Source organism: the organism of the source record quoted next, assembly GCF_019968985.1.
Source record: "MAG: Porospora cf. gigantea B chromosome Unknown PgB_NODE_182_length_30561_cov_126.725, whole genome shotgun sequence".
In the NCBI taxonomy this organism is placed as follows: domain Eukaryota; phylum Apicomplexa; class Conoidasida; order Eugregarinorida; family Porosporidae; genus Porospora; species Porospora cf. gigantea B.
Genome location: NW_027178750.1, coordinates 1 through 22,905, shown reverse-complemented (window position 1 = coordinate 22,905; position 22,905 = coordinate 1). Strand labels below are relative to the sequence as shown.

The 22,905-nt window shown below is 56.0% G+C and overlaps 15 protein-coding genes across 24 annotated transcripts; 11 read left to right on the top strand and 4 right to left on the bottom strand.

Moving 5' to 3' along the window:
* KVP17_004867 (uncharacterized protein) lies at nucleotides 1-1,713 on the top strand (the record flags this gene model as incomplete). 2 transcript variants are annotated; one of them, XM_068523441.1, is made up of 1 exon in its annotated part: nucleotides 1-1,713. In XM_068523441.1, the coding sequence occupies one exon, from the start codon at nucleotides 1-3 to the stop codon at nucleotides 1,711-1,713; it is 1,713 nt and encodes a 570-aa protein (XP_068377597.1). The 2 variants fall into 2 exon arrangements, with proteins under 2 accessions (XP_068377597.1, XP_068377596.1); XM_068523440.1 differs by having other exon boundaries at nucleotides 37-1,713.
* Nucleotides 1,714-1,737: 24 nt separating this feature from the next.
* KVP17_004876 (uncharacterized protein) lies at nucleotides 1,738-2,943 on the top strand (the record flags this gene model as incomplete). The annotated part of the gene is made up of 1 exon (XM_068523457.1): nucleotides 1,738-2,943. The coding sequence occupies one exon, from the start codon at nucleotides 1,738-1,740 to the stop codon at nucleotides 2,941-2,943; it is 1,206 nt and encodes a 401-aa protein (XP_068377610.1).
* A 24-nt stretch (nucleotides 2,944-2,967) lies between these two features.
* Nucleotides 2,968-5,823, top strand: KVP17_004861 (uncharacterized protein; the record flags this gene model as incomplete). Of its 4 annotated transcripts, XM_068523428.1 has the most annotated exons (5): nucleotides 2,968-3,264; nucleotides 3,294-3,380; nucleotides 3,409-4,587; nucleotides 4,616-4,947; nucleotides 4,977-5,823. In XM_068523428.1, 5 exons carry the CDS (start codon nucleotides 2,968-2,970, stop codon nucleotides 5,821-5,823), a joined length of 2,742 nt encoding a protein of 913 aa, XP_068377584.1. The 4 variants fall into 4 exon arrangements, with proteins under 4 accessions (XP_068377584.1, XP_068377587.1, XP_068377586.1 ...); XM_068523430.1 differs by lacking the exons at nucleotides 2,968-3,264; nucleotides 3,294-3,380; nucleotides 4,977-5,823 and having other exon boundaries at nucleotides 3,571-4,587; nucleotides 4,616-4,951; XM_068523431.1 differs by lacking the exons at nucleotides 3,409-4,587; nucleotides 4,616-4,947; nucleotides 4,977-5,823 and having other exon boundaries at nucleotides 2,968-3,384.
* Nucleotides 5,824-5,929: 106 nt separating this feature from the next.
* Nucleotides 5,930-6,396, bottom strand: KVP17_004877 (uncharacterized protein; the record flags this gene model as incomplete). Of its 2 annotated transcripts, XM_068523458.1 has the most annotated exons (2): nucleotides 5,930-6,162; nucleotides 6,192-6,396. In XM_068523458.1, the coding sequence occupies 2 exons, from the start codon at nucleotides 6,394-6,396 to the stop codon at nucleotides 5,930-5,932; spliced, it is 438 nt and encodes a 145-aa protein (XP_068377611.1). The 2 variants fall into 2 exon arrangements, with proteins under 2 accessions (XP_068377611.1, XP_068377612.1); XM_068523459.1 differs by lacking the exon at nucleotides 5,930-6,162 and having other exon boundaries at nucleotides 6,181-6,396.
* Nucleotides 6,397-6,555: 159 nt separating this feature from the next.
* On the top strand, nucleotides 6,556-7,200 carry KVP17_004860 (uncharacterized protein; the record flags this gene model as incomplete). Its single annotated transcript, XM_068523426.1, has 1 exon — nucleotides 6,556-7,200. One exon carries the CDS (start codon nucleotides 6,556-6,558, stop codon nucleotides 7,198-7,200), a length of 645 nt encoding a protein of 214 aa, XP_068377583.1.
* Nucleotides 7,201-8,274: 1,074 nt separating this feature from the next.
* KVP17_004874 (uncharacterized protein) lies at nucleotides 8,275-10,172 on the top strand (the record flags this gene model as incomplete). 2 transcript variants are annotated; one of them, XM_068523454.1, is made up of 2 exons in its annotated part: nucleotides 8,275-10,041; nucleotides 10,068-10,172. In XM_068523454.1, 2 exons carry the CDS (start codon nucleotides 8,275-8,277, stop codon nucleotides 10,170-10,172), a joined length of 1,872 nt encoding a protein of 623 aa, XP_068377607.1. The 2 variants fall into 2 exon arrangements, with proteins under 2 accessions (XP_068377607.1, XP_068377608.1); XM_068523455.1 differs by having other exon boundaries at nucleotides 8,275-10,089.
* Nucleotides 10,173-10,215: 43 nt separating this feature from the next.
* On the top strand, nucleotides 10,216-10,920 carry KVP17_004870 (uncharacterized protein; the record flags this gene model as incomplete). The annotated part of the gene is made up of 1 exon (XM_068523444.1): nucleotides 10,216-10,920. One exon carries the CDS (start codon nucleotides 10,216-10,218, stop codon nucleotides 10,918-10,920), a length of 705 nt encoding a protein of 234 aa, XP_068377600.1.
* Nucleotides 10,921-10,986: 66 nt separating this feature from the next.
* KVP17_004864 (uncharacterized protein) lies at nucleotides 10,987-12,228 on the top strand (the record flags this gene model as incomplete). Its single annotated transcript, XM_068523435.1, has 1 exon — nucleotides 10,987-12,228. One exon carries the CDS (start codon nucleotides 10,987-10,989, stop codon nucleotides 12,226-12,228), a length of 1,242 nt encoding a protein of 413 aa, XP_068377591.1.
* A 24-nt stretch (nucleotides 12,229-12,252) lies between these two features.
* Nucleotides 12,253-14,597, top strand: KVP17_004871 (uncharacterized protein; the record flags this gene model as incomplete). 3 transcript variants are annotated; one of them, XM_068523449.1, is made up of 4 exons in its annotated part: nucleotides 12,253-13,158; nucleotides 13,187-14,130; nucleotides 14,159-14,424; nucleotides 14,451-14,476. In XM_068523449.1, the coding sequence occupies 4 exons, from the start codon at nucleotides 12,253-12,255 to the stop codon at nucleotides 14,474-14,476; spliced, it is 2,142 nt and encodes a 713-aa protein (XP_068377602.1). The 3 variants fall into 3 exon arrangements, with proteins under 3 accessions (XP_068377602.1, XP_068377601.1, XP_068377603.1); XM_068523448.1 differs by lacking the exons at nucleotides 14,159-14,424; nucleotides 14,451-14,476 and having other exon boundaries at nucleotides 13,187-14,134; XM_068523450.1 differs by lacking the exons at nucleotides 12,253-13,158; nucleotides 13,187-14,130 and having other exon boundaries at nucleotides 14,325-14,597.
* KVP17_004873 (uncharacterized protein) lies at nucleotides 14,554-15,604 on the bottom strand (the record flags this gene model as incomplete). 2 transcript variants are annotated; one of them, XM_068523452.1, is made up of 2 exons in its annotated part: nucleotides 14,554-14,672; nucleotides 14,701-15,604. In XM_068523452.1, 2 exons carry the CDS (start codon nucleotides 15,602-15,604, stop codon nucleotides 14,554-14,556), a joined length of 1,023 nt encoding a protein of 340 aa, XP_068377605.1. The 2 variants fall into 2 exon arrangements, with proteins under 2 accessions (XP_068377605.1, XP_068377606.1); XM_068523453.1 differs by lacking the exon at nucleotides 14,554-14,672 and having other exon boundaries at nucleotides 14,693-15,604.
* A 114-nt stretch (nucleotides 15,605-15,718) lies between these two features.
* KVP17_004872 (uncharacterized protein) lies at nucleotides 15,719-16,303 on the top strand (the record flags this gene model as incomplete). The annotated part of the gene is made up of 1 exon (XM_068523451.1): nucleotides 15,719-16,303. The coding sequence occupies one exon, from the start codon at nucleotides 15,719-15,721 to the stop codon at nucleotides 16,301-16,303; it is 585 nt and encodes a 194-aa protein (XP_068377604.1).
* Nucleotides 16,304-16,327: 24 nt separating this feature from the next.
* On the bottom strand, nucleotides 16,328-18,640 carry KVP17_004868 (uncharacterized protein; the record flags this gene model as incomplete). The annotated part of the gene is made up of 1 exon (XM_068523442.1): nucleotides 16,328-18,640. One exon carries the CDS (start codon nucleotides 18,638-18,640, stop codon nucleotides 16,328-16,330), a length of 2,313 nt encoding a protein of 770 aa, XP_068377598.1.
* A 407-nt stretch (nucleotides 18,641-19,047) lies between these two features.
* KVP17_004869 (uncharacterized protein) lies at nucleotides 19,048-19,647 on the top strand (the record flags this gene model as incomplete). Its single annotated transcript, XM_068523443.1, has 1 exon — nucleotides 19,048-19,647. The coding sequence occupies one exon, from the start codon at nucleotides 19,048-19,050 to the stop codon at nucleotides 19,645-19,647; it is 600 nt and encodes a 199-aa protein (XP_068377599.1).
* Nucleotides 19,648-20,631: 984 nt separating this feature from the next.
* Nucleotides 20,632-21,573, bottom strand: KVP17_004863 (uncharacterized protein; the record flags this gene model as incomplete). The annotated part of the gene is made up of 1 exon (XM_068523434.1): nucleotides 20,632-21,573. One exon carries the CDS (start codon nucleotides 21,571-21,573, stop codon nucleotides 20,632-20,634), a length of 942 nt encoding a protein of 313 aa, XP_068377590.1.
* Nucleotides 21,574-21,937: 364 nt separating this feature from the next.
* KVP17_004875 (uncharacterized protein) lies at nucleotides 21,938-22,738 on the top strand (the record flags this gene model as incomplete). Its single annotated transcript, XM_068523456.1, has 1 exon — nucleotides 21,938-22,738. The coding sequence occupies one exon, from the start codon at nucleotides 21,938-21,940 to the stop codon at nucleotides 22,736-22,738; it is 801 nt and encodes a 266-aa protein (XP_068377609.1).
* Nucleotides 22,739-22,905: the final 167 nt, after the last annotated feature.

Below are 22,905 nucleotides of genomic sequence, written 5' to 3'. Positions count from 1 at the left end.
ATGGTCGACATGGTGAAATTGCAAATATTAGTCAGCATGGCTGAAGATGACAGCTCGCCCACAGGTACCGCAGCGCTGGCAGCGATGAGCACAGAGGATTTGGGAGGGAAAATGCCTGTCCGGACTTTTCATCCAGAGAATAAGGCGGAAGGCGCGGAAGGTTTTGGCTTCAGCAGGGTGACCTACAGCAGTAGCTCCTCCTTGACGCTCGAACAGCTTGACGGAATGACGCAGGCGTCTCGAGCGCAGTCCAGGGCCACGTCGGACGTATCTCCTGTTCTAGAGTATACCGCTGATGTACGAGAGCTTAGCCTCCCATCGCTATCTTTGCAACAGGCTTGCTGTGGCCACTGGAGCGGTCCTACGAGCCCATCTGCAACGCGCCCTCCAGATTTCGTTCCAACTCGCGCTTTCAACGCAGATTTCAGACCGCTTTTCAGCAACCATCCCCCTCTCGCCGCCTCGGGATTGCACATGATGTACACCGCCTGTGGAGTCCCTGATGGCCCGCCAGTTGCCCACACGCGCATGGAGCCTTCCGGCACTATAAACTGCATGCTGCCGGAGCGGGAACGTGTAGTTTGGTCCACATTGTCGTCGACCGCGGGCAGTATGCACTACGACCCTGCAACGGAGTCACCACCTGCGATTTACCGGACGGACCCTGTACTGACGTCGATATCTGAAGACCCTCGGTTGAAAGCGCATCGGAGTCGCCCCACCTTCCAACCCATCGAGGTTGATCCCCACCAACGGCTGCGCCTCAGAACCCCGCTAAAGGAAAACGCCCACCCTGTACTTCATCTGTCCCACGAGGAGATCAAACTGAATTCCGTCCCAGAGGACCTGGGTCTGGGTGTCAGGATGTCTTGTAGGGCGGAGTCGCCGGCTGAGGAGGCGCCCGCGGAGGCTGAGGAGGCACCTCGCCAGTCTACGCTCAGCGGAAGCCTCCTAACAAATCTTTCTCCCTCGCCAGGGTCTCTTGCTAAATCTCGAGCGCTGTACGTCAGCAAACGCATTTTCAAGGGCCATTTGAAATCCGACTTCGAGCCGTCAACACAGCCCGTACATGACAAGAGCGCACATCCTCCGCAAACGCAGGCGTCGCAGTACTCGCTGCAAGAAATCCCAGCGTTCCTAAAGAACGATGTGGTTTCGGGGCGACGAATACGCTATACCGCCCCAGTTTTGACACCTGCGGGTGAGGCCGGTGGCCCTGAGGTCTTCCGCGAATTGTCTCCTAGGGTCTCCCACAGACCTTCAGTTGCCGCCGAGAGCCCAGAAGAGAATGTGCCAAACAGACGTATGAGAGCCCAAAAGACCAGCCACCGGAACGCCCGATGTAGCCGGAGACCGTCGCTTCGGAGTTCACCCAAGGTGCACGAGTCGACAAGGATCGAGCAGCCGGGGACTCTCACGGCATCGTCGCGCCAGAGACCGTCACTTCGGAGTTCGCCCAAGGTGCACGAGTTGACGAAGAGCGAGCAGCCGGGGACTCTTACGGCGTCGTCGCGAGAGTACGTGACAACGCAGAGGATCAGCAGGCAGTTTGGGGATTCGCCAGCGAGGTCGACACTCCCAAACCTCGCGGAAGGCGCTCCAATTACCTCTCTCAGCGCGCGGGTCAGCCTACGAAGTCCCTCTCCCAGACTCGAGCAGCCCTCCATCGGTAAGTTGAGCGGGAATCCCCTTTTCGCTGTGTTCAATGAGTAATTCGTGAATACAATCAAAAGTACAATGTCTGCGTATGGGCAACGGGCCACCATCTTCGCCATCGTCCTGGTGAACGCAGTATCCGGCATGGGTCTCAACCTCACAGGTAAGCTTATGAACCGTCAAATCGTCGACCCGTGCCCCGCCGCCGACCCTTCCTGCCAAGACGTCCACTTCCGAGCGCCGTGGTTCCAGTGCTTCGTAATGTACCTGGGGCAGCTGTTCGTCGCATGCATCTGGTGGTTAGACCAATGCCTTGTGCAGAAGAAGGTGCTAATCAATCGCAAGTTTCAAGGCGGCCACCTGGACGTGAAGTCCGACGAGTCATTTCTGAAGGCCCAGTCTCCTATCCTACCTTGGGCTGTGCCTGCGTGCCTTAACGTGGTCGCACGTGCCTGCTACAACTATGGGACGTTGTTGACTTTCGCGTCCACTGTTGACATGCTGAGGAATTGCACCGTCATCTGTACCGCGTTCATTTCGCTGCTAATCATTCGCCGGGCCCTTAGAGCGTTCCACTGGATAGGAGTATTGGTGCTCACCGCTGGCCTACTGCTGTCGTCGCTTTTCGCACTCATGAACCCCGACAGTGGCAGCACGGAGTTGGGCCAGTATAGCTGGGTTGGAGTCATGCTCAGCATTATTGGAACCCTCTTTACTTCGTTACGTTTCCTTTTTGAGGAGCGCATTTTCAACAAATACTACGCTTCTGCCTTCCTAGGTATGGCGTACCAAGCCTTGATGGGCATAACCGTTACTGGCGTCATCATGGTCGTTGGCGAGCTCAGTGGGTTCGAGCGAACCAGCCAAACTCTGACGTGGATGGCAGGTAATAACACGTTGATCGTGTCAGCTGTTTTCTATGCATTGGCCACGGGCTTGACATTGGTGTCTGGCATGCTCCTCTCGAAGATGGTCTCTGCTGTCTTCCGCACTGTCACAAACACATGGAGAACGGTTGTGACGTGGATAACGGAGCTGATCTTGGGCTGGAACGAATTTGATGCACTGAATATGATGGCCCTCGGCGTCCTCATACTCGGTTCCCTCACTTATACCAACCTCTTCAAACTGCACGTGTGGTTCGGCTGGATCTGGTGGGTCAAGCCTATTGTGTGCTGCAAGTACCTTGAGATCGTCCCTATGGCCAACGTAGAGGACGAACAGGACACGTCTTTGTCGATCACTGCAAGCTCAGAACTCTCCGTATCGTCTTCGAGTGTGGTATAGTGCGTGATATTGTGCAATTGGATAATGGGCGCGACCCCGAGTCTCCGGTCGTCGGACGACCTCCCACGCCAGGAGCTGCTGTTCGTGGAGCAGTCGCTGCCAGACTTCTTGACGTTCAATTTCCGAGACCGGCTGCACGTTAAAAACGCCCTGCCTCCATGGGGGTACGTCGTGGCTTGGAGGGTCCGCCAACGCGAAACTTCGGGCAGTCACGAAGCCGAGTCTATCGCGGCATGTGAAGTGGAAGCCATCTTGAATGGCGCTGCGGGGCCGGCTGACTGTTGCTATCTGGTTCTGGTACTCGGGCAGCCCATCGTCAAGGTAGGAAAGGTGCAGCGCGTCTCACGCAGGTGCCCGAGGTGCTACATTCGAGGCACTACTCAAATCTGGAAGCATGGTTCTCGGAGACTATCACACCAAACAGTGTCGTATATGAAGTGAGACCAGGGGTTCTTTGTCACGCAGGACTTTTTGTCCGAATGGTTGTCAGTGCCCGACAGTCAAGTCCGCTTCTCCTTGTTCTTGTGGGACGGACTGGAGGCGTCCAGTCAAACCAAGGCTGTGACGAGCTGTCACGCCCTGGAACTGTACGAACACATCTCGAAAGGCGTACACCCACGAGCTTTGATGGCATGGGGTGAGGCCGGCAAGCCCCTGGAACTGACAGAAACATCGGAACCGGTGCTGTGCTCGGAATCGGACAACGCCTTCTTAAATTACGTGTGCACGTTGACCGGCAACGCGCGTCGAACCTGCGACTTCTACTGGAGCAACGAGAACGTGCGACTCTTTCCATACTCATCGCAGCTGCAAAGTGTGCATCCATCGTCCTCTGCCACGTTCGATACGCCCTCGTCGCCACCAAAGACAAAGCTCCCCGTACCCATACTCAAGGGGCTCGAGAGCCTTGGACGTACCTCCTTGGGCATTGGCAGCCTCGCTTCGGCGCGACGACCTTCCTACCGGGGGTCCGTCACGCCCACCGCATCGGAGTCGGACTCGTCTGTGTCGGGTCAGTACACTTTTGACGGCGAGAGCGAGTCCTGCTCAGCTGACGCAGCCCTCCAATCGCCGACACCAGCGGCCAAGGTACCGTTCTCGCTGAAGCTGTCGAAGCTTCCTAAGTTGGATGCCGATATCAACTCTCCACATTCCCCCTCCAAGCGAGATTCTCCAGTCTCTCTACAGGGTCGCGCATCCAAACGCTCGTGTAGGTCGCCCGTCAGTCTGCAGGTGGACAGTCCAGCACCCCGCTCCGCCAGAAGCGCGGCCTTCAGCCAACTGGGATCGCTGCTACTCAAGTACCAAGACTGTGTAAACGCGGAACAGGTCATGAGCCGGGAGGACTTGCTTGAGATCTACAGACCCATCCTCTCCAAGATTGTGCCACGGCTGCGCCTTTGCAGTGCCTTAATGGCGAGCTCGGCGTCGGCCAATGCCGTGATCTGTCCTGACGTGCTCGTCAACCTGGCTGCTGACGTGGTCGTGCCGTTCCTCCCACACACGAGGCATCTGAACCTCTACCTGGAGGACTCGCGCCTCTGTTCCGATAAACTGGAGGCCGTATTGTACAGTCTCACGGTCTACCTGGACTCAGTCGTCGGCGTCACCGCCGAGCCGCCTGATCGCCCTTCAGACCCCGCAGTGAGTGCCCTCTCGTCCTCCCACGCAGTCGCTGCTTACCGAGCTCTACCAGAGCGTTTCCGCCGACAGCTTTGGAACGCCTGGAGGCGCCACGGTCTTCTGTCGAGAGGGCGTGAGCCGCTCCGCCACCGTGGTGATCGCCTACCTCATGTGGCGCTTCCAGTGGCAATACCGGCGTGCCTTGGAGTTCGTTCGCGCGTCACGAGAGGTGGTCAACCCCAACCTGGGGTTCGTGATGACCCTATTGAGGTTTGAGAAGTCTCTAAAACACCCGGAGAGCGTACGCTACGTAGCCAAAGCCGTCACGCACCACGAATTGTCTCCCTTTTTCACCAGCGTACGCGAGCTGAACTTCGACTCGTGAGTGCAACTAAGGGCAGAGCAAGCAGGTCGTCCGGATCATGGGTAACGACAGAAGGAGTCATGCAGCCCCGGCTGGACAGCAGGCTGCACTATTTGATTCGAAATGGCGCGGAGTTCTACTGGTGGAAAGGTCCACTGGCCCCGACCGAGCTCGACGCGTCTGTGGAAGCCTTAGTGCTGGAGGAGGCCCGGCTGGTGCAGGAAGTCGAGGGACTGCAGGTCTCTGTTACGACAACCAGGTATGGGTCGGAGCCCGACGATCTGCTAGACGCCTTGGGCGTCCGCACGTCACAGGAGCTGCTTGCGTTGCCCGGGTCGCGGCTGTACGTTGGGCACGCGAAGGACGTTGAACGGTACCTAGTCGCGAAAGGGATGGAATTCTACCCCTTCTGCCCAGATGTCCGCGTGCCAAGTCTCACTCGAGTTGTCATGGCACCCAACATCGACATCACCTTCGGGTCGCTGTCCGAAGTGCTGGCTGCTTTGGGCGACGCAGCCCGCGTGTTAAGATTCGGACAACCACATCTGATCGAGGTAGATGAGGAGGACGGTTCCAAAAGATATGTTGTGCTTGGTTGTGCAGCGGAAGTCGCGAAGCCGCCAGAGAAGCCTCAGCGGGTGGTGAAGGTGTACCACTATCCAGACCCCGAGCCCTACGAGGAGGAGCCCGACTACGAGGACTTCTACAGCGACGACCTGGTCGTTCTCATTGAATCGGACAAGGCAATGGAGCGCGTCTGGGTGTGGCAAGGCGATGACTGGAGCGGCGACGCTGAAAACGTGAAGTGTTTCGTTGGACAGCTGTCGCAGTCTGAGGACATCCGGTGGGAACACGAGCACCAGGAATCCGCTGACTTCGCGCGACTCGTGTGATTTTCAAATCTTTCACGAGAATGAGCTCAGTGAATAGTACCACGTACTAGTTCCACCATAGTACTAGGTACTAGTACCATCATAGTACTAGGTACTATACTAGGTACTAGGAGGTACTGACGTCGCTCAGCAATCTATACACATTGGTTTTTCTCTGGAAAAACCCCATCTTCACATAGAGAGAATTAGCTGCCTCCCTGGTTGGGTTGCTGTTGAGGTCAATGAAGCGCGCGTCCCACTCCTGAGCCTTTTTGATAGCTGCCTTGATCAAGCGGATTCCGAGTCCTTGCCCTCTGTACTCTAGATCCACAATGCAATCCTCGATCCGACATGTGCGTCCTGCGTACTCCTCAGCGCTCAGAACTCACCGATTGGTTGGCGGATCTTCAGTAGCGTCAGTGTGCCCACTATATGGCCATCACGAACAACAACGAGAATGTCGTGGTCGGCGATAACTTCCTCGAGGTACTCCTTGGTTGGAGGGACGGAGTCAGCCGCCAACAGCTCAAGTAGCCTCCCCATGTCCTCGACGACTACATCGTCGATCTCAGACAAAACACGTACAGTCCACATAAATGACTTTTGTGAAAAAAAACACAACTTTTAAGAATCAGAATGTTTGAACGTACATCGTCTTAGCGGAAAGGTAGGGAATGAAGGTTCACATCGTAAACTTGCACAAAGTGGTTCACCTGCGCTGTTCCGAAATCGAGATTTTCCATCGATACATCGATGGCAGAAGTTTCTGACCTTGAGTCAGAACTTAAAAGACTCGTCAATCAGAAACACGAACTGACTTCCGGCCGGAAACGTGTACGATCCGCCTCCTCTACAGTGCTTCCCAAGCGAGCCAAACGTCTGAAGTCGCCTGAGACGGAGCAGCGACCGAAAATCGACCTCGATGCTGTAGACGCGAGTCGCAGCCGTAAACTATTCGGTTCAATGCTGGCACATCTCCAACGAGCATCTGAGAACGCGGAGAGGGAAAGAGGAGAGAGTCCGCACCAGAAGCAGGCAGTTTTGGCCCAGGAAGTCGAGGACAAGCTAGCACGGCACGCTGAGGCGCTGGAGGCAGCGCAAAAGGCAGATGACGAGGAGCGCAAGGTGCGACGCGCCGCCCGACTGCAGTCGCTGAGCTGCGAGATCGCGGTGAAGGATTCGGAACTGGTCAGAATGAAACTCGACGAGCACTTCTCATCGATGAAATGTTTCATCCAGACGACAACGGAGCCGCGCTTGTTTTGGAGGCCCGCCAGCCACAACAGCTGTACCGCCGAACTTCAAAAAAAAACTGCTGAAGAGATAGAAGCTACAATAGGACAGCTGCGCAAGGAGTTTGACCCAGAGGAGGTCCGCCGTCAGCTCACTGGGGCGTGAAGGTAGCAAAAGCGCCCGGTGCCTCACTCGGAGAAATCGTACAAGACCGCCGATTCGACGCAAACGTGACGCCGAGCGCGGACTGCGAATAGCTCCCCACACTTCTAGATTTGTGAATGAAATTGTGTCTCACCTCGCACTTGGGATGTTTCTTTCGAATGTGTGCCTCCAGGAGATCAAGATTCTCAAACACTGGCCAGTCGTCAAGCGTGCAACCCGTTATCCACCCAAGAGTCGTCTCGAGGCAGTACGGACAGGCCAATCGGGAATGGGACATATCGGCGGTGGCGCTACCACGCCAGATGATGGATTTGTACTCGTTAATGCTCCACTGCAGGTGCACACGCATGTGCTGCGCCCCTGGTAAGTCATCGCCTGCGGAGCAATCTGGGGACAGGGGGCACTGAAAGTGGTTCTCCCAGGTGTGCTGCCGCAGTTCATCCCAACTGAATACGGGTATCTCATGCCAATGGAAAGCTCTCTGCGTCTTCAAACAATGCTGACAAATGGTCTCTCCGTGGGTTTCGAGGTGATCCTTCCACTCGTCCAACGTCTGTGGTGACGATTGATTTCTGCCCACGTTGAACCTCAAGTTGCATTGGTGGCACCTCGGAAACCATAGGGTCCTGATACGCTCGTTGATCTCTCGGACATCTACCGATTCCGGCCACTTCCTTGCGCTGGCGGAGAATTCGAACCGAGTCAAGCCCAGCTCGGGGAGAAACATGGGCGTGGTATCTTTGAAACGGTCTCCACTTTCCGATATTATGGCATCCTGCACCATTTTATTGCAGCACCGCCCGTCTTGGTAGACGCAAGGACACCCGAACTTCACCTCCCCAGCTTCGAGTGGCGCCTTGGCCATTTGAAGGTTCCGAACTAGACTGAAAAAAGTGATCCCAAAAATAAGAAACACAGAAAGATATCGCTAGCAGACACCTCCGCGCACCAGTTCAGGCAAATGTCGTGGTTGCACGGGAACGTGCATCGTAACTGGCGGTACTCCCGGCAGATGGGACACTGAAATGACATGCGGTTGGGTCTGAATTGACTAATTACTGAGAAATAAGTGCTATGGACGCGACCGTCAAAGGCGTGTTCGCTGGCCGCGCTGGCCAGCTCAGCTTCTTTCGCATGTACGGCGTCATGCGCAAGACGGGCGCCGCGGCAGTAAAGGCCGAAATCGAGCAGGAAGTGACGCGATGCAGCCGGGAGGCCGTCGCGGACTTCGAGTCCGCTTGGGCGGTGGATTGCGGTCTCAAAGCGTACGCGTTGTTGGCGGATCGATTGGCTCGGGCGACTGAGCAGCTCACCGCTACGGTAGCGTTCTATGTGGGGCGGCCCGGGTGGGGACACATTGCGCGAGACGCCTTAGCGCTGATTCCTGCTGACAGAAGGCAGGTCATTGTCGATGGGTTGGTGATCTTACTGGGGGGCTCGGCGTCCAGGGGGAGAGTGCTAGAGACGGTAGGGGTCGTAGCGTCCGCGGAGGCCTCACTGGGTGCGTCCCTTTTCCATAGCGCCTACTTGTCGTTTCTTCAGGAGAGAGCGGCAAGCGACTGTACCTTCGACGTGTCTGACATCATGCGCGGTCTGAGCGAGCTCGACGCACTGTCCTCTGGGTTGTTCGCGCCGTACCTGACTCCGCCGCTGCAGTTCCAAGCTCAGCAGGTTGTCAGGGCAGCCTACGCGTCGCGAGCGTCGCTGCTGCTTCGCGATGGCCATAACTGCTTTTTGCAGAAGATCCAGGAAAACCAGTCGGGACTTGAAACATTCTATCGTTGTCTGTCGAAGAACGGGCTTCGAGCCGAGTTGCAGCATACCATGGCTTCCCACGTGGCCCAACAGGCTCAGGAATGTATCGAACACTGCGATTTTACCGGCATAGTTGCAGTCAAAACCTCCTACGAAAAGTTGATTACTCAATTCGACAACGATTCGGAGATGCTTCTGATGTGTTTCGACAGCATGGTTCGAACAGTTAACGCCCACCCATCCTTGCCTCGTCAGCTGGCCGAGCACGTCTCCGACGACTCGGATAACGTCCATCCCGTGGACGATGCCGTGGTGATCACGCTGTTGGACTGGCACCGCTATCGATCGGCCTTCGTATCAGAGCTCATTATGCACCTTGTCGCGCTGGAGTTGTCCTGTCGAACGATCCACTTCTCGCAGTTCGAACCTTTGGTTTCCAAGCTGCATAGTAAGTTTGGCCCTGACTTCATCGCGCCTCTGAAGGCTTTCTTTGATGACCTATGCGTGTCAAAGGAGCTGGGCCTGCATTTCGCGCGTAAGAGGCCACTTGCAGTAACCAAGTTCGTCGTGCTATCCAGGGTGCTGTGTTTGCGTCCCTCGACCCCCGTGGCGCAGCCGAACCCAGATTGGCGGGTGTTTGAGGCCGTCTACAAAGCCCTGTTTCCGAAGAGGAAGCTCTATCTGGACGCCCGCCAGTCCAAGATTCTTTTGTCGTGCCGCGAGCTGCCTGACGTAATGCTGCGCCTAGACGGAGTCCAGACCGCGCTGCTTTGGCCTTTCCAACGCGTGCGAACCGTCAACGTGACCGCACTCAGGTCGGTGTTCGATGAGTCTGACTTCGCGGCTTACCTGGATAGTCTAGGCCGCCCCGGACTCCAACTGCTGAGGCTCCAAGGTTCCCAGGTACACTTCGACCCCCTCGTCACAGCCTCGGGCACTGTGGCCTTCCCTGTGGATGCCACTGAGCTTGGCCGCTCTTCGATGGGCCGAACTGCCGTTCCTGAAGCCTTCCTGAAGGCAGCAGTGGTCAGGCGCTTCAAAGCCGAGGGTCGACTGAGTTTTGATGCGGTTTTCGGCGCCTTTCCAGTGAGTGATTTTCCAGAGACACACAGAACAGGGACCCAGATGTTCTGAAGCGTGTACTCGAGGAGCTTATCGACAACGAAGTTCTGTGTCGGGAGGAGTGGGTGGAAGGCAACTGCAACACACAGATCTGAGCTACGTTATCTGCCGTGAACGCTCAAGAAAATTGGAATATACATGGAATGGGCCTTAGAGTCGCTGTTCTCGGAAGGCGATACATTCACGAATACGCATGGGGATCACACAGGAGTTGACAAGTCCGCAATGCACGCCTTGGATTCGGTACCGAAGGGCACCGCTATTGCTCCTGCGGAGCATCTAGACGTGCCTGAATTTGATGTGAGCAACATCGTAGCTAGCGTCCACCTGGCGTGTATGCTGGACTTACGAGCCATCGCAGCCACGGCGAGGACCGCTGAGTACAACCCTCGACGCGTGAACGCTGTGGTGATTCGGCTGAGGAACCCCAAAGTGACCGGTTTGGTATTCCGGTCCGGCCGTGTCATGCTTATGGGCAACCACTCGCTGGACGCTACCAAGCGGGCGGGCAAGCTGATCGCAAAGCTTGTCATTCGGGCTGGCCACGAGAAGGTGCGATTCTGTGGGTTCCGCATTGAGAGCTTCATCGCCCACGCCCAGTGCGGCTTCCCCGTACGACTGGAACAGCTGGCCAAAGACCACTTCGATTTCTGTACGTTCGAGCCGGAGCTCTCCTGTAGTCTTTGCTACCGGTACCACCCACACGACAAACTCAAGTCCAGCATTCTTGTGTTCGTGTCCGGACGAATGGTGATTACAGGCTGCAAGTCCACAGAATCAGTTCACACCGTCTTGCAGGACGTGTTCCCCATGCTGGCTACCTACCGTGGAGACCTGGAATAACCTTGTGCTTGCTTCTGCGTTGACTTCATATTTGCCGAATTTCACAGAGGTTCTGCGTGGATAAATATGCGGGAAGACAAGGCGGCTCGTCCGCTGCGTAAGGATGAGGTCGTGATCCTATCGCGCGAGGAGAAAAAGAAACTCAAGCAAGTCGAAGAAGCTCGAAAAGAAGGCTACGCACCGGCAGAGAAGGACGAAACCGGTCGAGATATCAACCCCCACATTCCCCAGTTCATCTCAGAGGTCCCATGGTACGCAGGCAACGAACGACCCACTCTACGGCACCAGAAGCGGGAGGAGTCGCTGAAGGCGCCGTTGAACGTATGGTATGAGTCTGGCGTCAACAGGAGCGCTCCTAGAGCGACGAGCTTTCGGAAGGGAGCGTGTGACAACTGTGGCGCATCTACGCACAAGAGCAAGGAATGCACTGACCGCCCCCGCGCCAAGAAGGCCAGGTTCTCCAACACCAATATTGCGCCAGACGAAATATTACCTGACATGAGTTTACAGCTGGGGTTTGAGGGGAAGAGAGACACCTACAGCAAGTACGACGTCAGCGCTTATCAACTGGTCGTGGAAGAGTATGAGCGCGTGTCCGATGCTAAGCGTCAGCAGGTTCAGGCGACGGCTGAGGAGGAGGACGAAGACAAGATCAAGGAGTTTCAAGAGATCATCGTAGAATCGAAGGACGCCAAGACTCGAACCACCACCCGCGATCTACGAATTCGAGAGGACACTGCAAAGTACCTGCTCAACCTCGACACCGAGTCGGCTTGGTACGACCCCAAGTCCAGGTCCATGAGGGAGAACCCCTATGGGCACGTTTCCGAAAGCGATCAGCCCCTGTATCAAGGCGACATCCAGCTGAATGCCAGTGGCGATGCGGGAGTCCTCGATCGGGCTGAAATGTTTGCCTGGGAGGCGTACAAAGCCGGCAGCACATTCCATCCACAAGCCGTACCCACTCAGTTTTCCAAGATCCAGGAACGATATGGGGCCGAGAAATCAAAGCTCCTGCAAAAGAAACGAGAGGATATCCTATCCAAATACGGGGGTCAGGGGCACCTAGGGGTCCCCGCTGACATGACGCTAGCGGCCACGGAGGAGATGTCCTTCTACACTATAGAGGGCAAGATCGTGCCCCGTGACGCCAGCAAGAAGCTGCACGCGCGCTCTAAGTTCCCTGAGGACGTCCTCGAAGCCAACCACACCTGTGTGTGGGGGTCGTGGTATGACCGGGCACAGGGACGATGGGGCTTCGCGTGCTGCCGGTCGCTGGAGCGGCAGTCTTTCTGTCAACGGATTTAAAGTTAATTCGCCTAAATAGTGACGATGAGGAATCCGCTGAGGGTGGACGCGGTTGACGGAAGAATGGGATTCAAAAGGGGAGAGCGAGGTAATTACGGCGGATATGGCTCTCCAGAGTGCGCTTCGCTTGACGCGGGTCCAGTAGAGGTACTGGAGCCGTTGCTTGCAGCATTGAGCAGTGGGGAGGCGGCGCCAGATGTCAGCTTGAGACAGCTGGTTCGCGCCTTCCCCGAAGGGCTCCCTATGCGGCACCGGGCAAAGGTGTGGAATTTGATGCTGGGTCTTGACGGGAAGCAAGCCAAAGCGGTGGTTCAGCTCGATCGGGCGCGCCTTGACGAACCCAACCAACGGGTCATTAAGAGCGACGTTGAGCGAACGCGGGCGCATATACCGTTCTTTGCCAGACCAGAGACAAGAGCAGACCTCGAGGCCATCCTCACGTACTTTTGCAAAGTAAAGAATCTACGGTACAAGCAGGGTTTGAACGAGGTTTTAGGCCCCCTCTACTACCTGAAGTCAGACGAATTCGACATGGCCGGCATCTTCACATTGTTTTACGCATTCGTCTCCCGGTATCTGCCAGTTTACCAAGACGAGGACTTCACCACGCTTCAGTGCACATTCCATTTGTTTAACCATCTGCTTCTTTACCACGACCCTGCCCTTGCCGTCTTTCTGAGGGACAATGGCGTCAGTCCGGAGCTCTACGTCACACCTTGGTTTCTGACGGCGTTCGCGTCCAAAACACAGATCAACCATTTACTGTGCCTGTGGGACTATTATATTGCGGAGGACGACCGTTTCTTCTATTGTTTTATAGCGCTGGCGCTGCTGGTGCTCTATAGGGAGTTACTCTTCGAGACAGAAGTCTCCCAAATTCCAGAGACACTCACACGAATAACGATCCAATCATTCGAGGACCTGCAGCGTGTAAGCGTCGTTTCACACCCTGATCCAGCTCTGGAAGCTCGCCAAGCAGCTGAAGGTGACGACTCCAAGTTCCTTCGCCTACCGCATGTCGCATTGCCAAGTGCTGAAGGCTCCAGAACTCCGCAGATTGGAAGGCGAGTGTGCTTTCTATTTGTTGTCTCGCGACGTAGTGAAGCACTGTGTGGGCTCATCAGGGGCACCGACGGCGTCGAGGCCATGGAAGCTGCTCATTCTCGACATTCGATCGGAATGGGAGTTGTCCAACGGCCGGCTACCGCCCGCAATCCACCTTGACCTGGAGACTGATTGGCAGTCGTTAGTGAAGAAGATCGTTATGGAGAATGAGGAGGCCGTGTTGGACGCCATACCTGCCGTCAAAGCCGCTGATGCGGAGAGCCCTCAGTCATCGTATTACTTCCCGAATGGCGGTTATGGCACGGGAGTTTTCATTCCCACGAAGGTTCCCCGAGGCGCCCTGGCCAAGCAGTCGTCGTACCACCACATATGCATCGTTGGAGGCGACGACGATGCCGACGCTGTGCGCGTATACAAGATCCTCACCGAGGAGCTAAAGCTGCGGTGGATCTCCGTTGCCCAGGGAGGATTTCGAGAGTGCCACAAGGAGATGGCTGGCCAGCGCCTTGACCTCGTGGACCACGACCCGGCACTCTGCTCTGTATGCAACCCCAAGGCCAAGGACTTGAGTCGGGCTCGCGATGCCGCAGGCGACGCCTCTGGAACGAGCAGTGGCAACAGTCTCTTCAGTATGTTCAAACGCGCAACGGGCAACAGCAAGAAGTGTGCGGACGAGAAGAAGAAGGAGCAGGACGTCAGCGAAGCTCTGGAGGTGCTGAAGACTATGGACGCCCACTGGACCCTGGAGACCGCCCCAGCACCCACCATAGGGGCGGCGTGCCTTACCGGCCCTGCCGCCCTGCGGATGAACTTCACCTGCAAAATCGAGTCTCTGAAGTGAGCGCGGGTCTCGAGTCTCACGCAGCGGCGGCTCAAGGGAGGCCTGGACGGCGGCTGGAGACGCGCGTTGCGTGCTTCTGCAGGACAAGTTCCTACTCGTGGGCCAAGAGGCTGAAAGCCAGGTACCTGTCTACTGTGTGCGCGACCTGGCCCGCATAAAAAAGATAACGAGCCGCAAGCACGACGAGAGCATGCTCTGCTTCTACTTCCTCGACGCTGGCCGGGCACAGGACTTGGTTTTGAAGTTCAGCAGTAATGTCGATACGCTGGAGTGCATCCGCCGCGTGAAAGGTGAGTTGCGGGGGTTGGTTTCACAGGCGTTTACAAGAGACTCAGGCAGTAGCTCGGTCTTGCTCATCCAGTTCTTCCTCGGTGTAGACCAGAAGATGCACGATGTTCTCGATGTCCTGCGTGTTTTTTCTAAAAGACCCTCACAGCTCGTATCGATTCTTCGGATTCTGTGAGATGCCACACGCGAAGAACCTCATAGGCGTGCATCTTTCGACAGTACTCACGGCCCACACTCGTTGACAAAACGTCTGGTTCGCTGTGGCCCCGATTACTCACTTTTGACGATCGACAAGAGCGTTTCCCTCTGCACTTGCGGCCCGAGAGGTCCTGAGGATTCGTGCTCGACTGTTGAGTGCACTGCGCGAGCTTCAGTTAGTGAGGCGACTGACTGCGCTTTCCCCCCCATTAGCTGGTGATCTCCTGGCTTGGCCGCCAACAGGCGGCGTTGATCAGGAGGGTACTGGAGCGCCAGTAACCTGGGGAGGACGTCGTCGTCTAAAAAGTTCTGACAGAAGCTCTCGTCGAGCGCGAGGTGAAGGCAGGTCGTCAGGCACGCGGTGCGCCGCGTGGTGCACTCCTTCAACTGCTTGACAAGCTGTGGCAGTGCCGGAGGCTCGAGTCGCCTCAGGGCGTCCCGGCCGGCGACAGTGGCCGAAACGTTGCGTAACACGTCTGATATGGCAGCCCACTTCTCGTCGCGAATCAGCCAGAGCTGCCACAGACGCTCCAGGAAGAGTGAATCCAGCTCGGCGGGCCCAATGAGTGCGACGACGCCCTCTGGGCGTCGTGTGAGGTTCGACAGCAGCATGATGTTCACGCCGGCGTGGTCAGGTGCGTCTCCGCGACTCTGGTCGCGGAGGTTGTCCACCAGACGAGAGCAAGCCTTACACTTCAACATGGCGTCGCAAATGTCGTCGTTGACACTGAGGTTCACTAGAGCTGTCATGGCCTGCTCGGACATATCGCTGCCCAAAAACTTGAGAAGGGCCCGTACCGTCATAATCGGCCGCACCAGTCGCTGTTTGTCGCCTTGCTCTCCTTGCCCCGTTGCGAAGCAGAGAAACTGGCTGTTCTCCGAGTACCCCACGACGCCCTCCAGAGCCATGGCCCGCACGTCGGGGCGGCAGGAGTCCAAGAACCCCACGAGCTCCGTGAACATGACCGTCGTTTCCGCGTCCATCTAATCGAGATTTAGCGGTCGGATCGATGTCCTATTCAATTTCAGACTGAGGGCTTGCGTGGGGTGTGTTGTCTCTCGATGTATGAGGGTATTTCATATTTCCTAATAAAAAAGATGACTCCTCTTGTAACGCAGCAGGCTCCTGACTTCACTGCGCAGGCCGTAATGCCGGACGGAGAGTTCAAGGAGCTTACCCTCTCTGACTTCAAAGGAAAGTACGTCCTGCTGTTCTTTTGGCCTCTCGACTTCACTTTCGTCTGCCCTTCAGAGGTGGTGGCATTCGACAGGGCTCTCGAGAAGTTCGAATCCAGGAACGTCGTGGTGTTGGGCTGTTCCGTCGACTCTCATTTCACCCATTACAACTGGCGCATCACTCCTCGCGACAAGGGCGGCATCGGCTCTGTTAGATTCCCCATGATTTCGGATCTCGACCACAGCATCGCCAAGGCCTTCAACGTCCACGTCGACATGGGCTTGGCTCTACGAGGCACGTACATCATCGACCGTGCTGGCATTATCCAGCACTCCTCCGTGAACAACCTCCCACTTGGGCGCAACGTGGAGGAGTACATTCGCGTGATCGATGCGCTGCAGTTCTCGGAGGAGCACGGCGACGTCTGCCCAGCCAACTGGAAGAAGGGCGACAAAGGGATGCCAGCGACCATCACCGGTATGCAGGAGTACATGAAAACACTGTGAAATCTGCAAATCATTAACGCTCATTCAACACTCCACGTGATTGACAGATGTACACTGCATGTCAGTGTGCATAGTTCGAGCTAGGACGTCTTCCTGCTGCTCCCGCGTGAGCTTTACGAAGTGGACCGCGTATCCGGAAACGCGGATGGTGAGCTGGGGATACTTCTCAGGATGCACCTGAGCGTCCAACAGCATGTCGCGATTCAGCACATTCACGTTCAGGTGGTGGGCATTCTTGCCAAAGTATCCGTCGATCAAGGTGCTAAGGTTGGTCTTTCGAGAACCTGTGTGCTCACGTCGACCCAGCAGAGTGGGTACCATGGAGAAGGTGTTGGAGATGCCATCGAGGCACGCGTCATACGGGAGCTTGGCCACGGTTGAGAGCGACGCCAGAGCCCCGCTGGAGTCTCGTCCGTGAAGGGGATTGGCGCCAGGTCCGAATGGAGCGCCCAGCTTCCGGCCGCAAGGAGTGGCTCCCGTAGATTTGCCGTACACCACGTTGGAGGTGATGGTGAGCACGGATAGAGTGTGCTGGGCCCCGCGGTACGTGGGTGTCTTGCAGAGTTCGGAGTGGAACGACTTCAAAGCCCAGACGGCGAAGTCGTCGACTCGGTCGTCGTCATTACCGTAGAAGGGGAACTCTCCCTCCACACTGAAGCCGGTAGTTAGTTCCTGGTCATTTCTGACAGGGGTCACCGTGGCGTACTTGATCGCTGCTAGCGAGTCGGCCAACACGGATATGCCCGCCACTCCAAAGGCCATCAGTCTGTGGACGTTAGTGTCATGAAGAGCAAGTTGTAGGGCCTCGTAGTTATAAAGGTCATGGGAATAGTGGATCACATTCATAGTGTTTACGTAGAGCTCGGCGAGCCATTCCTGGGCTTCTTGAAAACGACCAAAAACCTGGTTGAAATCAAGGGGTTCCTGCACTCGGGGTAAAGCAGCTAAGAATGGAATGACCAGCTTTCCTGTAATCTCGTCTCGTCCACCATTCAACACGTAGAGCAACAGCTTGGGAAGGTTGCAGCGAGCGCCGAAGTACTGCATGTGCTTGCCGATTTGCATGGCGGAAACGCAGCATGCAATACCGTAGTCGGATCCGAAACGAGGACGCATGAGATCGTCATTCTCATATTGAATTGAGCTGGTGTCGATGGAAATCTGCGCCGCGAACTCCTTGAAGGCGGCGGGCATGCAGGTAGCCCACAGAACAGTCAGATTCGGCTCAGGTGAGCAGCCCAGGTTTCGAAGTGTCTGCAAGAACCGAAAGGTGGTCTTGGTGACCATGTGCTGTAGGGTTCCATCAGCTTTCTCGAAAGCGCCACCAAGGGAGCAGGTTACCCACGTAGGGTCTCCTGAGAAGAGCTCGTTGTAAGCGGGTGTCCTGAGGTGTCTGACGACGCGCATCTTGATGACGAGATCGTCAACTATCTCCTGAATGGTGGACTCCGCCACACCGTTGGCCAGGTCCCTCTCGGCGTAGATGTCGAGGAAGGCGTCGACGCGTCCAACAGACATGGCAGCACCATCCTGGTCCTTGATGGCGGCCAAGTAGCCGAAGTAGACCCATTGGCAAGCCTCGTGAAAGCTGGTTGCAGGCCTTGAAATGTCGAATCCGTGGCGCTGAGCCATCGCCAGAAGCTCCTTCAGCGCGGCCACTTGCTGAGTGATCTCGGCTCGGAGACGTATACTAGCTTCGTCGGAATATTTGGAGAAGAACACGTAGTCGGACTGCTTGGCTTGAATCAGATAGTCCACGCCATAGTAAGCCACGCGCCTGTAGTCGCCGATAATTCGACCTCGGGCGTACGCGTCGGGAAGACCAGTCAACAGGTGGCTACTTCGAGCTGCCCGCATGTCCTCGGTGTAGGACGAAAACACGGCCGTGTTGTGAGTGCGGACATGCTCAGTGTATATTTCCTTGACAGCAGGATCGAAGTCGAATCCGTAAGCCTTCAGTGCATTCTCTACTGTTCGCCAGCCACCCTTGGGTTTGATGGTTCGCTTCAGCAGCGAGTCGGCCTGGAGTCCAATGATCAAGTCCAGCTCTTCATCGACGTAGCCCGGCTCGAATCCGTTGATAGTGGAGGGGGTGTGGATGTCGACGTCAACGACGCCAACCTTCTGTTCTTTCGTCAGAAGTTTAACACACTTCTCCCAAACAGCAAGGCTGCGGTCAGTGGGACCGGCTAGAAAGTCAGGTTCGCCTGCATAAGGAGTCACCTCCTTCTTGATAAAGGATTCGACGTCGACTAGAACGGATCCCGGTGTCGCACATGGAAGTGGAACGTTCTGTTGCTCATCGTAAGGCGGAATGTTGAGGTCAATGCCGCTCATTACTGTTTTGAAGAATATGTCACGCACAAAGAAATGAGAGAACTGGTGAACAAGTCCAGCTGCACGTGCAGGAAGTGGCACTAAGTGAAGGTGGCATTGGAGGTTTATAGATTTCCGCGCCGACTCCAGCAGACTGTCAGCCCACGCGTGCCAGCAATCACAATTGAGCGAGTATGCGGGCTGACGAAACCATCGATCGGCTCTCCAAGCAGTGCGAAGACTGCGAGCAGGCGCGAATCCAAGCGGAAGCGAGGATGGAATTGGCGTCGCGCCTGGCCCAGGGGTACAGAGACGAGAATCGACGGCTCAGGGCGAGACTGGTCAATGGGATGCTATGCAGTGCGTTCCGTTTTTGCGATACCCCCACGAATTCATGAGCTGTGTGCAGAGTGAGTGTACTCTTTCGAATGAAGTGTGAACGACATTACTCAAAGTCATCGACCCTTGCCCTGGCGTCGTTGCAGTCAGCGACCTGCTTGCCGGATGCAATCTCCCAAGATGCGACCACCGTCATCAATCTTCGCACTGACCTGTGCCTTCCGAGCAGCAGCCGAATCTCTCTAATCTTTGGCCACCGACTGGATAGAGTCAGGGAGATGAGCATATTTCTGCCTGCGGAGGAAGCTGGCCAGCCACTGAATAAAGTCAGGGAGACGCAGGAGGTGAGCATATTTCTGAAGGATGATGCGGAGGATGCTGAGGTGACGGTGACGGTTGATCCGGTCGAAACCGTAAAACCGCTGCTGCCTTCGCTGAACGTCAGTCTGTTGCTGCCCTTGCCGGAAGAGGACATTCTCAGCCCTCCGCCACCTTCCCATTCTTGCGTGGTCAAGAAGATGAATTCCGAGAAGGAGAGGCTGGCCTTCATAAGGCAGAACCACTTCCCCTTCTTGGGTGGGGGTGCGCGGCAGCATCCCCTGCAAGATCTTTCCGATATCACCTTAGAGGAGTTCCTCAGACAAAACGCCGAGGCGCGCAAACAACGTTACGCTGACAGACACACTTGAGTCCAATGTGTAGATGTGTGGTTGAGTGTTTAAACGTGTAATTGTATTTTTGGTGACCGAATGCGACCTAACGAACCGCGCGCCAAGAGGCGGGGGTGCTGCTCTCCTCACGTCGATCCCGCTCCGAGTTCCAAGCTGCAAGTTGTGCAGGTCGTTCCGCTGTTCGTTGCTGAAGTTTCGGTCCCAAAGCGTAATTTCAGAAATGCGGATTGTAGTGTTCAATCTTAACTATGCATGCCGCAGAGTAAGCCTTGAGGGAAGACCTGACAGGCTGCCAGAGCTGGAATGAAGATGACAAGCGTTGTCATGGTTTGGCTGAGCGTAGCGCTTATCGTGGGGATTTCCTTTGTTCATATGGAGTTCGCCCGGTGCTTCGGCCCAGACTGGCTGCTGCTTCCTTTGTGCTTTAGTATGCTGTCTCTGGTGCATTTCTTTTTACGCACGTGCCGATCAGACCCCGGCTACGCTCCGTTCCGTGACGAGGAGGCCGCCGACGGAGTGCAGTGCAACCGCTGTCGACGGACTCGGCATGATAGAACTCACCATTGCCGAGTCTGCGATGTTTGCGTCGAGTGTTACGACCATCACTGCCCTTGGGTCAGTAACTGCATCGGGCGAAGGAACAAAAAATTCTACTTCAGTCTTCTGACGTGGACAGTGCTGACAGCCATCTTCTCTGTATGGCGATTGTCCGAGGTGACCTACTATGCGCTCTGGAGGAGCATGCTCCATACACAACTGAGCGACAAGCAGTCATTTGCCTTTGTACTGAGTGGTGTCATTTCCCTCTCTATTGGCGTGGGTTCGTCAGGTTTACTAGCGCTTCACTCTTGGCTCGCTCTGAGGAACCTAACCACGTTGGAGTGCCATGATGCATCCTTCTACGTCGTGAGAAATAAAAAAACCTGCCACAGACACAGCATCGAGGCTATTGGAATAACCTCCAAGTCCAACTGCCTGGGTTTCCTGGAACCCTCATCCCCTTCATCGACCTAGTGCTCTGAGTGTGCCCGCCACCTCGCCGGCCTGTGGCCTTGAGAGACCGTCCCACTGTAAGCACGGCTGGATTGTGTCAAGAATTCGCGTGTAGGGACTTCCTTTTGGTAACATATCAGCTACTCGGAGGGCTTCCATGTCGTCCGTGACCGCGAGAAGCGCCTTGATGACATGCTCGAGGCTGGGGTCCTGAATCCGCTGCACCATTTCCGTCGATGGCTTCCCAAGAAGGCAGAGAAGCAGGTTTAGCTGATGCGATTCGTGTGGAAACGGGTCACCGCTTCTAGCATAACCCCGGACCAACGGCGTCAGCAGAGCCATTTCGGCGACGACGCACGCCGCCGAGTAGACGTCCACCTCGGTACCGTAGTTGCTGGAACCCAGCAGTAGCTCCGGCGCCCGGTAAAACCGGGAGCAGATGTGCGGCATCATCAGGCCGCCGACTTGCTTCGCGGCGCCAAGGTCGCACAGCACCAGCCGGATGCGCTTTGGGTCTGGGAGGGAGTTCAGCCCCACGTTTGCCACCAGTATGTTCTCCGGCTTAACGTCCCTGTGCACCAGGTTGAGGGAGTGTAACTCCTTCAGCGCTTCGAACAGCTGCGCAGCCATCTCCAGCACCGCGCCCTGACTCAGCTGAGTTCGTTTCTTCCGGACCACACGCAGCACGTTCGTCAGTGTGTTTGGGATGTACTCCATTACGAAGTTCTGCATGTAATGTCCTAGGGGAGTCTTGGTGTAGAAGGCGCCCATCGCGAGCTGTACCAGCCCCTGCCGTCCAACACACTTGCGCAGCAGCGCGTTCTCCCTGCTGGGTTTCCGCCGCCACTTTGGAGCCTTCTTAAGCGCCAGCTGGGTGCCGTTGTAGCTAACAAGGTACACGCGGCCGAAGGTGCCGGTGCCTAGTAGTTTCTTCACGTCGAACGTCTGCATTCAAATTGCCGGTATGAAGGCCGAGTTCGTGTCTCTGTGTCGCCAGTCGCCGCTGTTCCCGATCATCCTTCTAGTAGAATTGCTGGACTCCTTTTCCATTTGTGTGGTGAGGTTTCGCGGCTAGAGTCACGCAGCTGGACACTGTATTCGTTGTCTTCTTGTCCACCGAATTCGCTCTGTGAGTGAATCGCTCGCCCAACACAGTAACGATGTCGCCTGCGAAATCCTGTACGGAGTGAGCGTGTCGCACTGATTCACACAGGCTGTTGGGCTCTCCACCATCATATTCTCCTTGGTCATAGGTCACCTATTCGCCGACGTATTCCAATTCAAGTGCGCCTTGGTCATCGGAACAGCAATTGCCATGGCTTGCCGGTGCATGCTGGTAGTCATTCAGGACGTAGACTCGTTGGTGGTGGTATTGACGGTTGCTATTCCAATGTCTTACTGTCTCACCTCTACATCCCTGAAGATCGCCCTCAAAGACGTTTGCGTTGGGGAGAATGACCAGCTCTTCACAATGCCCTACTACTGCTCGCTGGCAGCTGTCAACCTGGGCTTTATGGTCGGCACCCTGGTAGTCACTTGCAGCCGGGCAGTCCCAACGTGGTCGACGTTCAGACTCGCACTCGGCGTCTCAGCTGTGGTGTCAGTTGTGCAGCTCTTGCTGTGTCTCGGACTACTGCTCGTGTCCTCGTCTGGGTATGCCAGTAGCCCAAGTCCGTCAGGCCCCCATAACAAAACCAGGCTGAAGAGGGAGTACGAAGAGTTCCTTTTGCGCAAACGTGGCCACGAGACTCGATCCAAGAAACTAAAAGAGGAGTACACGTCGTTCCTCACAAAATCCATTCCACCCCCGGCTATCCCTGACACCCGCCGTGCGAAGCGCAAATCCAACCTGCTCACGCAGCTGGTGACCCGGGTCACTGGCAGGGTAGATACTACTTCAACGACGGCCACTGTGCCGGACCTCGACGGCACAGTCCTGGACACCTCCAACCAATTGGTGGAGTCTGTGGAACCGTTTAGACAGGCCGAGGACTTGGAGATCTTCAGGCCGCTCGTTCTCCAAACAGGAGATCTGTCGTCAGACGCATCAGAGGATGAGCTTGTTCCGCTAGCGCCTGCCGCGACACCTGGCGTCCAAGCGACTGCGACTGAGTAATGTCTCGGAGGCGGTCTCACCCAGATTCGTTATGGTCGCTCTGGCGCTGTCTGTAGGCGTTGCCCCAGTCCTGCGGCATTTTGGTGGCTGTTTTCCAGTGTTCGCCACAAAAATTTGGGGTGAACACATCCCCTACGAGCTCTTCCTTTTCCTGAACCCTCTTTTCG